The sequence below is a fragment of the Cynara cardunculus genome (assembly GCF_001531365.2).
Source record: "Cynara cardunculus var. scolymus isolate 2C chromosome LG 11, CcrdV1, whole genome shotgun sequence".
NCBI classification, from domain to species: Eukaryota; Viridiplantae; Streptophyta; class Magnoliopsida; order Asterales; family Asteraceae; genus Cynara; species Cynara cardunculus.
Genome location: NC_037538.1, coordinates 331,454 through 346,470, shown reverse-complemented (window position 1 = coordinate 346,470; position 15,017 = coordinate 331,454). Strand labels below are relative to the sequence as shown.

The following is a 15,017-nucleotide window of genomic DNA, read 5'->3' as shown; positions in this document are numbered from 1 at the left end:
TTTTAGTTCCAGTTTGGTTTTGTGCATGCCATATATGTGAAGCACAGATAAGTAGGTAGGAAAGATTTGAAGACATGATAGCCACAAACATGTGACCAAGTAGTAAAATGGAGCAATAAACCCAATTAATGGTTGGAGATGAAGTGATAAATATGTGCAATAAATCAAAAAGACGGTTTCTGACTATGTACTTATCAATTGGATTGATAGATGATTATTTTGGCAGCCTACTAACAGTAATACTAGTCAAGTGCATTGATGTTATCAATGTGTTACAACTCTCTTCTCTTACCTGTCTAGCTCTAGCTATATAAATACAACAAGATGCAGCTTAATTATATGAGATCACTTTATTTAATTAGTTATTGATATATTCGGGATGGCTATGGTTAGAAATGCATCATCAAGTTGCAACATCAGCAGCAGCAGCAGCAGGGAAGATGAAATTACCCATGTTTTTGCAATACTTACCTGCTGCCCATCTTGGAAAGCAAGAGTGCTATGGACTTGAATGTTGAGCTTAATCCTGCTTTCCGCCCTTGACCAAACCAGCTACCTGCTACATATGCTTAATTTGACTATGTCTATTGCTAGCTTCTCCCTGTTTAATTAATATACAGATTCATTGCTATTCACTATGTATGTAGTATGTGTGTCTATGCACTAATAGATTTCGATTTTTATTATCATTATTTGACTATGTTTGTTGGTTATATAGAAGAATTTTCAATATTTGTAACAAGCAATGAGTACCCATCCTGTTACAAACAATTAACGAAGAATATATGTTTGTTACGATTGTAATATAATCTCGATGAGAATGCTTTTACTAATTAAATTTCATATAGTATTTATTATTTATTATAATATATAGTGTGCTCCATGCATCATGCATAGTCTTCTATCAATCTTATTGCATGCTATCTGTATATCATCTCCCTCCCTTGGTGCTAGCAGCTGCATACAGATTTGTGTTGTTCAATTTCATTCTCAACTCTCAAGCACTTACTACAAAAGGAAGATTATATTTTGGACATGGATTACTATCAAAAAGTCCTATTCATGTTATTATAGTATTTGCCAACTAATTTTGGCCCCACGTTGATTATCCAAATCTTGTTAGCTACTGAGATAAGAACTAGAAGAGGTGCAAACAAAACAAAACAAAACCGACGATTAAACCTATGTCAGTCTGCAAAGCCAAAATTATACAAGTTTTGTTATCAACGCCCTTCCTACTTCAATATAAAAGAAGCAGTGCACCCACATGCTCTTTCATACTTTATGAAAATGGGGGGTTCAACAGCAAGTATAATGATATTGTTGTTTGCCTTTGCCATATCAGTGGTGGCAGATGCACAGCAAGCTCCTTTCATCCCTTGCTGTCAGGAAGGAGTCAGCATCCAATGCTGCCCTACTACTACTACTAATACTATTGGTGGAGGTGAACACAACTATCCACCCAACGTCGTGTTCTTCCATGCCCAACAACCTTGATCCACCATGCCAAGGCCATTCCTCCAAATAACTCCTTAAGGAGCCAATTCCACTTTATAATATCTCTCTTTATGTCTCTTAATCTTCTACCCTATTTGTAATATGCTGCCCTACAGTATTTTAGATCATATTATATGGATCATCATGTCCTGTAGCTTCATATATATATATATATATATATATATATATATTAATGGATGATTTTTATATGTTGTATTGCTATTTGCTACTATCCAACAGTTTATACATCTAGAGAACACTAACCAAAATCATCCTCCTTTCAAGCTCAGGCAAAAAGTAACCAATATTATGCTTTCCTTAAAATACCATTTCATCACATGTTAAAAATCAATGATACAAAAGCATTAGCTTACTGCCATTGCCATATTTTTCATGAATACATTCAAATATCAAAACATACCCAAGTGACACCTTCAGATCTTGAGGGCTTGATGACAATTCTGTGTAAGAGTTGGAATTCAGGTGTATACAGTAGTGACCCTCTGTCTTCTATTTACGCTTCAAACTGAAATGGTCTTAGCCAACTTAAAGTTGATCGAGTCAGAGCCAGGAGCAGTAATCACGTTTCCAGTATCAGACATGTAAAAGTTGTTGTAATTAATTCTGGTAACTAGATCTGCCAAATGTGGAAATTGGCCCACATTAAGCTTAAAAGATAGTACCTGCACATAAAACATAAGCATCTTAAGAACCAGAACCTGCCACATACCAACACGCAAAAGAAAGTGAACACAATGGATGGATAAAAAGGCTACCCTGAGGAGGAAGGCTATGCAATCATCAAATTGTTTCTCAATCCGATCTACTTCCTTCTCACATCTAGCTTTGATTGCAGAAACTGCTCCACCACTACTTAACGTCTGCTGGACAGAATAGAAGTCCAGTGCTAGTCCAAGTATACTGTTGATCCGGCTGGCAATCAATGCCCACTGTGCACGAATAAAACCCGTCACTTACCCTGCTCCTTTTGACTTGTAGTATACCTTTCCGAAGAGTAAAAAAACACAATGCATGGTAGAAAGAAAGCCAAGAGAAAGATCTTACTGACCAGCTTGTCTGGGACTACAAAACATTGGCGCTGAATTGACAGTAAGTATGCCTCGTGCACCTCAATGACTTCGTCAAGAGATCCAGCAGCTGCCATACCTTCACATAATTCACGCCATGCGCTGTGGTATACCTAAGTTGTCATATACAATATTTTTAGGTCTCAAAAACCTCATGTTACAACTTGGTAATCGATGATCACATACCATCAAGGAAATGTAATCTTTTTTGATATAAAACATGTAGATAATAAGGTGTACGGGTTATTACTCTGTCCATAACATATTGATGAAATGCGTCAACAAAATGAAGAAGTTTTTGCTCCACTAACCATCTATGCTTGCGGTTAACTGTTGTTGTGCCCCGTTCCTGGAAAGATAAGTAATAAAGCATCCTTCAACCAGAAAACCACAAGAGCACTCACATGCATCGAAAGACAGAAAAGAAAAAGATGGCATTCCAATGTAAAGTCATATGAAACTACAACTTACAAATGTTGTGACCAGTTTAAACACTATTTTCTTTTGGCTGTGTCAGCAAACTTTCCATACCGTCCCACATGAGTGAACCCCCCCCCCCCCCCCCCCCCCCCCCCCGCGGGGTAATTAGATATCATGGACCATAAGAAAACTAGCATGCTTTAAGGAGTATTTACAAGAATAACTACTACCTTCCACATCCATCTTCGAGCTTTATCAAGAACAAATTTCGCACGCTTGACCCTCAATAAGAAATTCATCACCTACCATGAAATGCACACAAATTTAATTCAAATTCACACATGAACAAGCAAAATGGAAAAAAGTACCTGGTTGTACTTCTTTAAAGCTTCAGCATTAGCAATAAGTTCGAGAGGCCAAGAGACCTACAACAAGTTATACATGATCTTGGAATGATATATGGTGGACATGCATACACGATAGTAAGGGAAGTTAAATTAAATTACCTTGTATGTGAATTTAAGTGAGTCAAGGTCATTGATTCCAGAAACCTGTGCACGACTTTTACGGGGACTCGAGACCAGAAATGATGTAGTCTGTTGACCACTGCTACTTGTACCATCAGTTTTTGTTAAAGAAACAACTAAGGAATCCGGTGAGCTTAGTACTGTGCCATCAGCAGAATTTCTAATTGATTCCTGAAGTCATTTAGTAAGCATCATCGCCTGCCTCAGTCTAGAGAAGCAAATGAATACATGGCACGCGAATCCTATACTAATAATATCTAATAACAGCTTATAAGTTATATATAAGTTCGGAAGGTAATATTGATTACTCTCAAATATTGATCTTAGAAGATGCATATATTGCCATTCACCTGTCACCAAACAACAATCATATATTTATACTTGCCATAGACCTAACAGTAAATGTTTTCAAAGTGCTTCTAAATTATAGGCTTGAAAGGAGATCTCATAAGTCCCCCCCAATGGTGATGGCATCGAGTTAAGAGGTGAAAGAAGGGTAAATCTAAATTGGCGAATATAGGTAATCTAAAAGAAACTGAGAAACTAATGAAGTAAAAGATAACAATAAAGTGCATAGGCTAAGCATATGAAATACTATTACATGATAATGGAATAAGTTCTCACACCTTGAAACATAGATGCTTTGATATGGTCTACAATTAAATCATAAGTTTCACAAAAGTTTTATAGAGAAATCAAGTTTAACAGACAACTACATAAACCTGACGGTTTGATCTTGCAGCAACATGCTCGATTTATTGAATTAATTAAAATTTATAATTTTGGCATGCAAGTTGATGTAGTACATTTGGGGCTTGGGCCAGGCCTAACAATTTTTTGTCCAATGGGGCATGGGCCTAATACAGCAAACCCAATCCCGTTTTTGTAGGCTTGATAACTTGCCTTACCTGGCCTAATAATGGATCAGGCTTGCCCACCGGCTAATGGGTCTAAAAATATTTTTACATTAAAAAACAGAACTTCATAAAACCATTAGTTATATAAAACCATTCAAAATACATAATTAGCTTTCCAACTTAAAATAATACGTAAAAACAGAACAATGTATATAACTTAAAGATTTTGGGACTATGAGTCATGAAGAGTCAAGACCTAAATTTGAGACGTACTATATGGCATATTATATATAGTATATATTTGGGTGGCAGTCGGTATGGAGGAGTCTGGCTCATAGCCAACCAAGTGGGATTCTAAAATATTTTTAATAAAATAAGTAATAAAGTATCAATTTATATAAAATTCCATTAATTATAAAAAATATAAACGGGCCAGGCAGGCCTGTCCGGATTTCTATCCATCACTTGGGCCCGCCCATTAATTTTAACGGTCCAGCCCATGCTGGCCCATTTTTCCGAGAATGATTGTCCAAGTCCTCTTTTTCTAATGGGGCGGGTCTAGCGGGTCGAAATGTCCGTAAACGGTTCTATGATGTATCACCAGATTGACTTCCTATATCATTGATTGCTCAAAGGAGATCTGAGAAGACTAAGGGGCCGTTTACCAAACGCTTACCCGGGTAAGCGCTTACCAAGTAACATTTCCTCACCGGCTGAATATGGTAAGAACCAAGAATCTTACCCAGTAGAAACGAGACAAAGACCAAGAGTCTTATCCGGTATGTGAGGGCGACAACTCTTACCATGGTAAGCACTTACCGGGTAAATTGTTGCATACTATGTCGTTTTTATGAACTAAAATCTTACCCGGTAAGTAAATAATAGTGTTAAATTTTACCGGTAAGCACTTACTGGGTAAGTGTTTGGTAAACGACCCCTAACTAAAGTATCTTCCATCCAAGAGGGCAGGGTTCCCCACATATAAACAAGCACACATAGAGAAGATGATTTAAGAAACAAGCAGAAACTTCTTAAAGGCATAGTTTTACTGACTTTTACAGTCCACTAGAATAAGTCAAATTATTGGCTGTACCTGTAACACCGTGTTCAGCTCAAAATCGTCGTCCCAAGATTCTCCTTTGTCCAGCTTATTGAAAACTACTGTCAAGAAATGCTGCAGTAGATCACCTGATTCCAACATATTACAAACCTTTCAATATTTCTTGAATATGATTGGAAATATACAATAATGTAGCACAGCTGTAAACAGGAAATACCAGAGCCTAATAAATATACATCCCTCAACACTCCTAACTCGTCCATCAATTTCCAGTCACATAGCAACTTTGACAATATCTGGTTGCCAATATGATCTACCTGAAGCATTAAAATATATAATTATTGATGTAAATACATGCATGTATCAAAGTGGCCGTTTAAGGTCTCTCAGTTTTATCAGATATACCTGCTTCTTGATGTAAAAAGTAAGGCATTCCCGCAGAATAACAACAGGAAGTGGAGTAGATTTGGGTTCAACGGTTTGAATCCAGCCAAGGACTTTGGATAGAAGAGTGCTATTTTTCTGAAATGGTAAAAGCTCCGACATAATAAGGTCCTCCTGTTTCATATTACATACATGTTCCACAACCATCAGATTTCTACATTAAAAAAGTAAAAGAAGGCAATTAGTAGACTAAAATTGTACCTTAAAGGATGGAAGAATAGTGGGAAATAGAAATAATGCTTCCACCTCCTTTATGTCATGTTGAGCGCGAACCTTTTCAGAACTGCCAAATGGAAAACCACAGGCATAATTTGTTCCTTTATCTGTCATTAGTTCTTTACTTTTTCCACCAAATATAGCTTTTCTCAATTCCTCGTCATTCAGGGGAGGAAGAATATAGTTTTTGGATAAGTTTAATGAATTCCAGTCACCTCCATTTGCTTGAAGAACCTTTTGGCACACAGTGATAGTGGGATTTTCAGGACAGAAGGAGCTAACAAGGGGCTCAAATGAAACACCTAATTCTACACTCTCTTCGTTCATATCAACTAAATGATTGACATCCTCGCTCTCTCTTTTTGCCGGCAGTGCATCAACCAAAAACTTATACCAAATCTTCTCCAAGCATGATACCCCTTGAATGCTCTTATTATTACCTTCTAATTTCTCTGTTCCCGCATAAGATTCAATTGCAGAGACAAAATCACCATTTTGCCAAAAGTATTCAGACATGTGATCACCATGACCGATAAGAGCAGTTAATGACAAGCAAAATATCTCCGACAAGCTTAGCTGAGTCATGCACTGTTCATTCTCATAATGTTTACCAAGTAGCGCTAACGATGTGATAGGAACATGTTGAATCAACTGCAACGACTTTCCAGCCGAAATTATTTCTTTTGCAATGTCCTTGAAGAACAAAGGACAAACCACAAGATCCCTTTCATTTTGCCCCTTTGTTTTTGATGCAGCTGTCGCTCCTCTTCCTGGCATCTTTTTCTGTGTTAAGGGAAATTGATTAGTGATATGAGCCACACCCAGTTTCTTATACTGCACTGCTCTTAAGAGGTAACTCTTCTCCCAGAACTCAGCCTCGTCAATCGCGATCGCTTTGTTGGCAAAAAAGAACATCTGCACAAGATGACAGTATTTCAAATAATACTCTTAAACTTCCAAAAGGCAATCATTTTTCCCCATGAGGATTTCATGGTCAATGTACTGCTCCCAAATACACTCTAATCAATGATCAAGATATTTTAATGATTTCCAATGATAATAGACAGTTGTGTTGTATGTCAACTAGAGATGGTTGGCATCATGTAGCTTACAGATTACAAATCTTTTTTTTTTTTTTGGAACATAGAGTAAAATGTTCCTCCTGGATTTCATGGTTAGAGGATAACGCATGCACCAGAATTCATTAGAATAAGAGTTTTGATACTATCAAACAAAAATATAGACCAGGTATAAGCAGGTTGGGGATGAAATCAATTGGAATTGCATATAACTTCCCAGCAGTAAAGAACGAAGATTACCTCTTCAAATGGATCATCCAGTATACCCTCAAATATCCAGGAATCAAGAACCTCAATATATGGCAATAAACATCCAACAAAAACATAAAGAAGCATCCTGTACGAATCTTCCTGAAAATAGTAGCAAATGTAACCTAAATCAGATGAAACAAGACAAACAGGAAGTGTGTACAAAATGACCGGGAAAGCGTCAACACCTCGCCACCTTGCACAAGGCAAGCATCATTAAGCTTCTCATAAAGATAGTTGAGAATGTGCACGGCCATTTCAGCAGATGAGACAGGAGTCTTGCCTTCAAGGTACTCTTTGGGAATGGCACCATATACTATCTGCAATAAGTATTCAGCTCCAGCACAAAGGCTAGCCATAAAGTTGTCATTAGACTTGTAATGAAGCAATAGCAATAGGATTGAGTAATAAATTCTCCTTTCCCAAACACAACACTGATAACATAATTTCAGAAACCATCACCACGATTTAATATAGTACTTATGACTCATGAATGAGTTCCGTAGACATATACATGACGGCATCAAAGATGTAATAACAGTCCAGAAGGAAGCTGGTCTTATGTTTCTGCATCAAGTGGCTGTAAGGCAAAAAAGGCAGATTGTGCTCTTGTGGGATATTCATGACAAAAGTCCACACATCCATGCCAATATCTGCCACATATGTGCAAATGCAAGTCGTAACAAAATGCAGTTTCCAATCCAAATGTTCTAACATTGAGAGGAATGTTATGCATGGAAATAAATAGTTACAATTGGGTAGAAGCTCACATGTATTAAAAGGTAAACTAGGTTGGCTCGAATAATAACTTCTGACCTAAATTTCATGCTCCACCAAACACGTCTTGTGGCAGACACTGGCTCTACCTCCAATGGATGTTGATAACATTATAATCATTTCTGTGTAGCATGCCCATTACAAAGATATTCACCATAAATGATGTACACCCTTCTCAACTATCTTTACATACCTTGTTAAAGAACTTGTCAATCCCAAAATGGTTGGAACAGTACCAGTGGCAGAGTTGTTCATCTTTACTTCCTCTGTCAAAGCAATATTGCGTAACTTCTGCTCCAAACAAAAATCAGTTGTTGACAAGGATGATGCATAAAATACAGGCGCATAAAAGTGAAGTCAATTCCTCAAATTGTGCAATTACTTACTCTAAGCCAAGCAGAAGCCGAGCAAGCAAATGCTCTCAAGGTAGGTGGAGCCGATCTCACAGACGCCTCCTCTATCTTACCTAGCGTTATCTCAACCAATTTTAAGCATGTTGCTGAGTACATAAATTGATCTAAAACCATACGAAGACTGGTCTGAGAGAGGTGAGTTACATATAACCCCATTCTCGCACGATAACCCTTTCCGATCTGGTCCCAATAAAACAAAGAGCTTGAAAAGCCTTGAAGTGTCTGCAACACACCTCGCACCTAAAACCCAAAAAAGTGCATAATTAACAACATCAACAATGACAGTACTGAATGTGCAAACAAAATAGAAATTAGACATACCAAATCAAATTCGTTTGTACGCGAAGAGGGTAAGGGAGATGCGAAATGTAAGCCAGTAGTAAATTCATCGTTGATCTTGTCGATGAAACTTTTAGAAATTTCCATTATTTCAGTCTAAGGGCAACAAGATAATAACAAAAATCCTAACTTGTGACCTGGTTGTGAATGGAAATAGATCGCCGACAATTCATAGATGTTTCCGGCTGCCGGCTGTTGGCGGGGATTGGCATAGACGTAGGAGAAAGTTAGAACTTAGAAGCGCGAAGAAATTGGAAACCCGAAATAAGAACCATGCCCGAAGCCTCTTTACCCAATACCCAGTAGGCCAGTAGGTTTGGTAGGTCTGGTGGATTATATTATGACCCGACCCAACCTGACTGGTCCCAAATATTTTCCTTTCTTATATAAATCTTTAAACCAAACCAAACCAAATAAATCAATATATCTCGTGGGTTAGGTTTCGGTGATAAGCGTAATAAGTGATCTCCCTCTTGAATGCACAAGATGTATTGAAATGCATCAGATCAATCCTCGAATCAAACATTGTTTGATTCATAAGTGGATTTAACATTAAAAGTAATCAAATGTTCTATTTTTTATTCTTAAATAAATCTTAAAACCAAATCAAATACGTCCAATCTATCTCATATCTCAAATAATAGAGTGAATGGTCAAAGACGAATGGTCAGTTAATTAGGTTTTTTTGTCTTGATCGAGTAAAAACTATGTAAAGGAAGGATATTGGTGGTACGTGTAAGTTTTGTCCGTGTTCATCCAGGCACAATCAAACGTGAGGAGGCATTCGTCAATGTTATTCGGTGTCCGAATATAAAGAAAGACATAGCCAATATGTCGCAGGGCTTGCCTACAAAGGAATGCAAGTGCTGTGTAAATATTCGTGTGATGGGAATGTGCTCCAATGTGGTTTTGTATATTATATATTTCCAACCGTTGGCTTGCCATCTTTCTTTGATAAAATTGTTAAACTATTTTAAGAGAATTCTAATAGAGCTTTGGTCTAATCCTCGCTTTTCAAAATTAAACCATTTTCAGGAAAGCATCAGTAACTCGAAAGGATAGGGAAAGATGTGAGCCTTGTGGGGTCGGCTAGTTGATTTAGTTTCATTGTCTTTAGTAATAAATCAAATTAGGTTTGTTCACAAAGTCAACGCTGCAAACCACACCAAAAATATGGAAGTATGGTGCGATGCAATTTTTGCAGGTTGCATCTAATACAACTTTGCATTACAATCCATACAATTAAATTTGCATAATGAGCCGTATTTTATTCATAATAAAAAGTTAAATAACAAAGACGTAAAATCTTGAATGAAGGTTGTGTTTCACGATTTATGATCGCAAAAGGATAAAGGCTTAGATTCAAGACCATATGCTTACTTTGGGTTTGGAAGTTGGGTGGTGTAATTATCAACTATCAAGCTTGTTGGTCTGTCTATATATTATAGAATGAGAAATAAATGTGGGGAGTTTATTTTGTATATAAGAATATCTAGTAAAAATTTGTTTTGAAACCGCAGTATGACAAGTCAAAACTGCAAATTGGTATGCATAGTGAGGTAATTTAAAATACAAACAGCAGTAAATCAAGGGAATGAGTTAGAATAAAATTCAAATAACTAAAGAAGCCAACCTTTTGGGTTTTGATAGTTGAATTGAATAGGCATTTGGGGAAGAATATGGATAAGAAAACAATCTTCAACTACCAACAAAACCCTGTTTGGATCAACATCCACACCTAGTCTTGTTTAAGAATGACATTGGACTTGGATGGGATGCACCAAATATATAAGTGTTGAAATCATTTAAAAGAAAGATGACTTCATCATCATCATCATCATCATCATCATCATCATATCCAATGCATCTATGATCTATCTCGCAACTAAAAACCACCAAAACATTAGTAGAGAGTACATGGATTTATATACTCGAATAGAATACTACCAACAAAGTTTTCACACAATCAAGAACGAGGGCCTTTCAGCAGACTTGTTTTCCAGTAAAGTCAAGGGGATCTTGTTTTCCAAGGAACTGAATGGGAGCTTGTTTTCCAGAGAGCTGAATGGGATATGATTTAAGTCAACTTTCTTTGCTGAACGTAGGCAAGCTAGGTGCTGACTTCTCTTTTGGCCATTATTGCTGCATGTTGGAAGTTTGCTTGCCAGCACCCATGCCTCCTCCTCTTTTGCCACTGGTGTGCCTGTTGGATCCTGCATATCCTTATGTTTTAAAAGTAAGTTAAAATAGAAACTAAGCTAAGATGTGGATGATAAAAAGAACACACACACACATACCCCCCCAAGTGCAAGAAAGGTGAAAGCTTGATTATCAGCAGCAAGATAGATTTCAATCAGCTTCCTCAGGTCTGCAAGGGTTGCATCTTTTACAAGCCTCAGAGTTGTAATTACTTTCCCACCATTTTCAATTGAAGCAGCCTCCCACTTCACAACCACTTCCACCAATTCACTCTTATCATTTGAACTTCTCAAGGGGCTGCAGTTCTCCTTTGAATTAGAATCACACACAACTTGGGCCATCTGCTTGTTTTCAGGCTTATCTACAGCTGGACTTTCAGTAGTCAATGGAGTGGCCGTGTGTTGAGAAAGCTCTCTGTAATTTCCACAAAGAGTAAATATATTTTGGATGCGTAAATGCCTAGATGAGGTTGTATCTTGGCCACACTCAGCATCTAGAGAGGGTGTTAAAGAATCAATATCAAAGTTGAAGTCATTGTTGGGACTCTTGACTGAATACACCGTCTTTTCCTCTATTACTTCTTTCTGCACTTCGTCATCAACTGCCTTGTCTCTGTCTTCCTCCTCTTCGTCCTCTTCAAAGACAGTGCTCAAAAATGCTTTACTTGTTGAATTTGGGACAAAAACATCATCATATTCTTCATTCTTCAAGTTGTCCATAAAGGGATAGCCCAGAATGGCCTGTATACTAGACTTGTTAGTTTTGTGATCACGTTTACCCATGTCCATATCCAATGATTTATCCAAATCCATGGACTTCTCCATCCCTGGATCCTCATCAGCATATATACCCATCAGCCTTTTGGCAAAACTGCTTCCTTCCATAGACGATGAAACATTTCTATTTCCATTTTCATTGTCTTTTATGCATCTGGAACGAGTCAATTCAGACTCAATCTCCTCCAAGCGCCGCCTCAGCATTTCTAGTTCTTCCTGCTGTTGGGAAATCTTCTCTTCCATCTTCCTCCTCTCCATCTCAACAACCTGGTCAGCCATTTTCTGACACTCTTCTATCTTCTTCTCCAACTCGCTCCTCAACATGTTTGTTCGCTCATTAACCTTGATGTTAATCTCTTCCTCGCTTGTCCCTGCCAAAGCCTTCTTCTCTTCTGCCTCTTCAAGTTTAGCCCTCAGAGCTGCAATCTCTTCTTCTTTTTTCATAAGCTGTTTGTGAGCTTCAATCTTCTCCTTCTCTCTAATCTTATTCTCCACTTGTAGCTTGTAAATGAACTGATCCATAGCTGCAATCCGTGATCCTAAGATGACATCTGATGCAGAATCTTCTGCACCTTTGTCCTTGATTGGCGTATGAGGACCACGGACAATGCATTTGGCTTTTGCACCATATTCCAAAGTTGATATGGTCTTGTGCATTTCCTTGGGATCTGGGCTCGCACATAATATCATAAGAATCTTGGACTTGTCATCTTCGAAGGAATCCTGTTGAAAAGAAAGATGCATATAGACATTATAGAATTAGCTGATGATATCATGCATATATAGCATATGCCCCAAGAGAGGATTTACCTGCAAAAGCATAGTTAACTTGCTATCTCTGAATGGTACATGAGAATCACCATTGGCGATGGATTCTACGACCCTCTTCAATGCTATATTACCCTGATTAATCTTTCCCGTCTGCATGACAAGGGACAATTTATTTCTCCAGTGACTGGTAGGTTAATGTTTCATGATGAGTTAAAAAGGGAATGTGAAGTTGATAGTTACCTGCATTTTGGCTTCCAATCCAATTTGACCAGCTTGTTCTATATTTTCAGAACCAGCCATGTCGACAAGCATTAGCCGTCCGCCCACAGTTGGGACATCAAGAATTATCTGCATAAATTAAATTCAGTCAGTCATATTGGTAATCATAAGCAAAAGGAAAAGTTGTGAGAGTGTCAAACCATGCAGTGACTCCTAGAGCTTCTTTCATTGCAAAATGTGCTTTTAACAATTCTACGCTTCTCAACCTTTTGGATCTCTTTTGATATCTTCCCTGCTTCAGTTCCAGAGATGAAAGTGGCATTCTTTGCCTTTTTCCCCATAACTTCTAATTTCACCTAGAATTTAAGACAGACAGACAGACACACACAGAGTTCATATGGTAAATGACAAGTGTTGTTTTGTTTATCTCCCTATATTGCACAAGAGAATTGTAAATTGAATAAGCCTGATTTCAAGGAATGATAGATCTGAAAGAATGCAACAAAATCAATTGGTATTTTTAAGTAGAGCAAATCGTCAACTACTCGTAGGCTGATTAGCCGAGGAACATTCTTCAAGAATGAACCAACTCTCATTAACTAATATAAATGGGTACTGATAAAATATCTGTGGATATAATGGGTATTAAGGAAGGAAGGAATTTTGTACCTTGGAAGCATTGGGTCTGGACCAGCCAATGCTGAATCCAGAAGCATTACTAGTGTTGGTGGATAAGAGATCATAAATTTCCTCGTTGTAGATCTCCAGAACACTGACTTGGACGAATGTACCAACTCCCACCTTCTGTTCATCCTCTCCATTTCCCAAAATATCCCTTAAAGACTTGTACACAATCCCTTGCTGCTTAGCACACCCAAACATAGTATGACTCTTTCCTGAACCAGTCGGCCCATACATCATTATGGTACATTTATCCCCCAATTTCACACCGTTAATTCTTGATTGAACGAAATTCTTATAGAAACCGTCAAGATCTTCATCTTCAGATAACGAAATCCCATCCAAGGTGAAATCTCGATATCCAATTTCAGTTCTCAGCCTAACAGAATGTGCGTCAGAGTTAACCTGCAGAACCGAAATAGGTTTGTCTTTACGGTCAGGGTAGTCGCGAATCCGGCCAATAACTTCAACAGGGTGATCAGCAGGTTGATGGAGGGCGGCAGAATTAGGGTTGGGAGAGGGTTTTGTGGAGTTAGAGAAATTGAGGCGATGTTTAGATTGGGGTGTTTTCATATGGGTTTTTGAGGAAGGTGTGAGCAAACCAGCTTGGTTTGATTTAGCACAAGGCGTAGGAGCCATCGGAGAAGACTGTATTTTGTTTTGTTTTGTTTTTTTTTTCTTGAGAAAGAATGAAAGAAGTCTGCAATGGGGTGAGAGAGATGGATGGATGGATGAGTGGAAATGGAGAGAGAATTGAAAGGAGAAAAAGGAAAGGGAATTTTAGATTTAAAATTGAAATATAGCCGTTACAGACTCTTTGTAACGGCCATTTTTATCAGCTCAAAATTAAAAACCCACGCGCGCCTATATATAAAAAAAAAAAAAAAAACCCTTTTTTTCTTTTTTCTTTTCTGAAGCTGGACCAATTTCTTGTTAAATAAACAAACAGCTCCGTGATTGATTGTATATGAAACGTACAAGTCACAGAAAACCTATGGAATTTGTTACTTCAAATTATAAAATAACATAAATTAAGAATCAACCAAATAAATATTTGTATCTACCCAAGATTAACACTTTCCATGAGACTCCATTAAATTGTTTTTGACATTGAGAAAACTTGATCTTTGATATATTAATGTTTTTGGATCGAATGAAATCTGTTAAAAGAATTTGATCTTGAATAAATTGGAATTGAATGTTGTCATATTTAACCACATCTTTGGTTGACAGACATCGATATGAAATCTGTTTGTTTGGTTCACATAATGTAACTTTTTGTAATTGGAATGAAATATTGGTAAATGACCAAAATGTTTTTTTTTTAATTTTAATTTTTTTAAAACTAAAAATAATTTAATAAAATAATTATTTAATATGTAAAACAATATAAAATACACAACCC

At 37.4% G+C, this 15,017-nt stretch overlaps 2 protein-coding genes across 2 annotated transcripts; both read right to left on the bottom strand.

Annotated features, from left to right (window-relative positions):
• Positions 1 to 1,819: 1,819 nt before the first annotated feature.
• Positions 1,820 to 9,111, bottom strand: LOC112520689 (gamma-tubulin complex component 5-like). The gene is made up of 16 exons (XM_025129152.1): positions 8,949 to 9,111; positions 8,601 to 8,867; positions 8,408 to 8,505; positions 7,626 to 7,788; positions 7,429 to 7,539; positions 6,095 to 7,024; positions 5,855 to 6,007; positions 5,667 to 5,766; positions 5,483 to 5,577; positions 3,512 to 3,703; positions 3,374 to 3,430; positions 3,236 to 3,307; positions 2,836 to 2,934; positions 2,567 to 2,698; positions 2,274 to 2,447; positions 1,820 to 2,180 (listed from the first exon to the last, which is right to left on the bottom strand). Exons 1-16 carry the CDS (start codon positions 9,051 to 9,053, stop codon positions 2,019 to 2,021), a joined length of 2,910 nt encoding a protein of 969 aa, XP_024984920.1. The 5' UTR covers positions 9,054 to 9,111; the 3' UTR covers positions 1,820 to 2,018.
• A 1,605-nt stretch (positions 9,112 to 10,716) lies between these two features.
• On the bottom strand, positions 10,717 to 14,251 carry LOC112522138 (kinesin-like protein KIN-10A). Its single transcript, XM_025131216.1, has 6 exons — positions 13,601 to 14,251; positions 13,132 to 13,287; positions 12,953 to 13,060; positions 12,752 to 12,862; positions 11,264 to 12,664; positions 10,717 to 11,179 (listed from the first exon to the last, which is right to left on the bottom strand). The coding sequence occupies exons 1-6, from the start codon at positions 14,249 to 14,251 to the stop codon at positions 10,925 to 10,927; spliced, it is 2,682 nt and encodes an 893-aa protein (XP_024986984.1). The 3' UTR covers positions 10,717 to 10,924.
• Between the last annotated feature and the right edge of the window lie 766 nt (positions 14,252 to 15,017).

Excerpts from the sequence above, each read along its gene's own strand:
- LOC112520689 (XM_025129152.1), bottom strand. The coding sequence starts at position 9,053 with ATGGAAATTTCTAAAAGTTTCATCGACAAGATCAACGATGAATTTACT. Across the intron at positions 8,506-8,600 it reads CGGCTTCTGCTTGGCTTAGA|AAGTTACGCAATATTGCTTT; the intron begins GTAAGTAATTGC and ends TGTTTGGAGCAG. Across the intron at positions 2,699-2,835 it reads ATCAATATGTTATGGACAGA|GTATACCACAGCGCATGGCG; the intron begins GTAATAACCCGT and ends ATGACAACTTAG.
- LOC112522138 (XM_025131216.1), bottom strand. The coding sequence starts at position 14,251 with ATGGCTCCTACGCCTTGTGCTAAATCAAACCAAGCTGGTTTGCTCACA. Across the intron at positions 13,288-13,600 it reads CCAGACCCAATGCTTCCAAG|GTGAAATTAGAAGTTATGGG; the intron begins GTACAAAATTCC and ends CTTAAATTCTAG. Across the intron at positions 12,863-12,952 it reads GATTGGAAGCCAAAATGCAG|ACGGGAAAGATTAATCAGGG; the intron begins GTAACTATCAAC and ends CTTGTCATGCAG.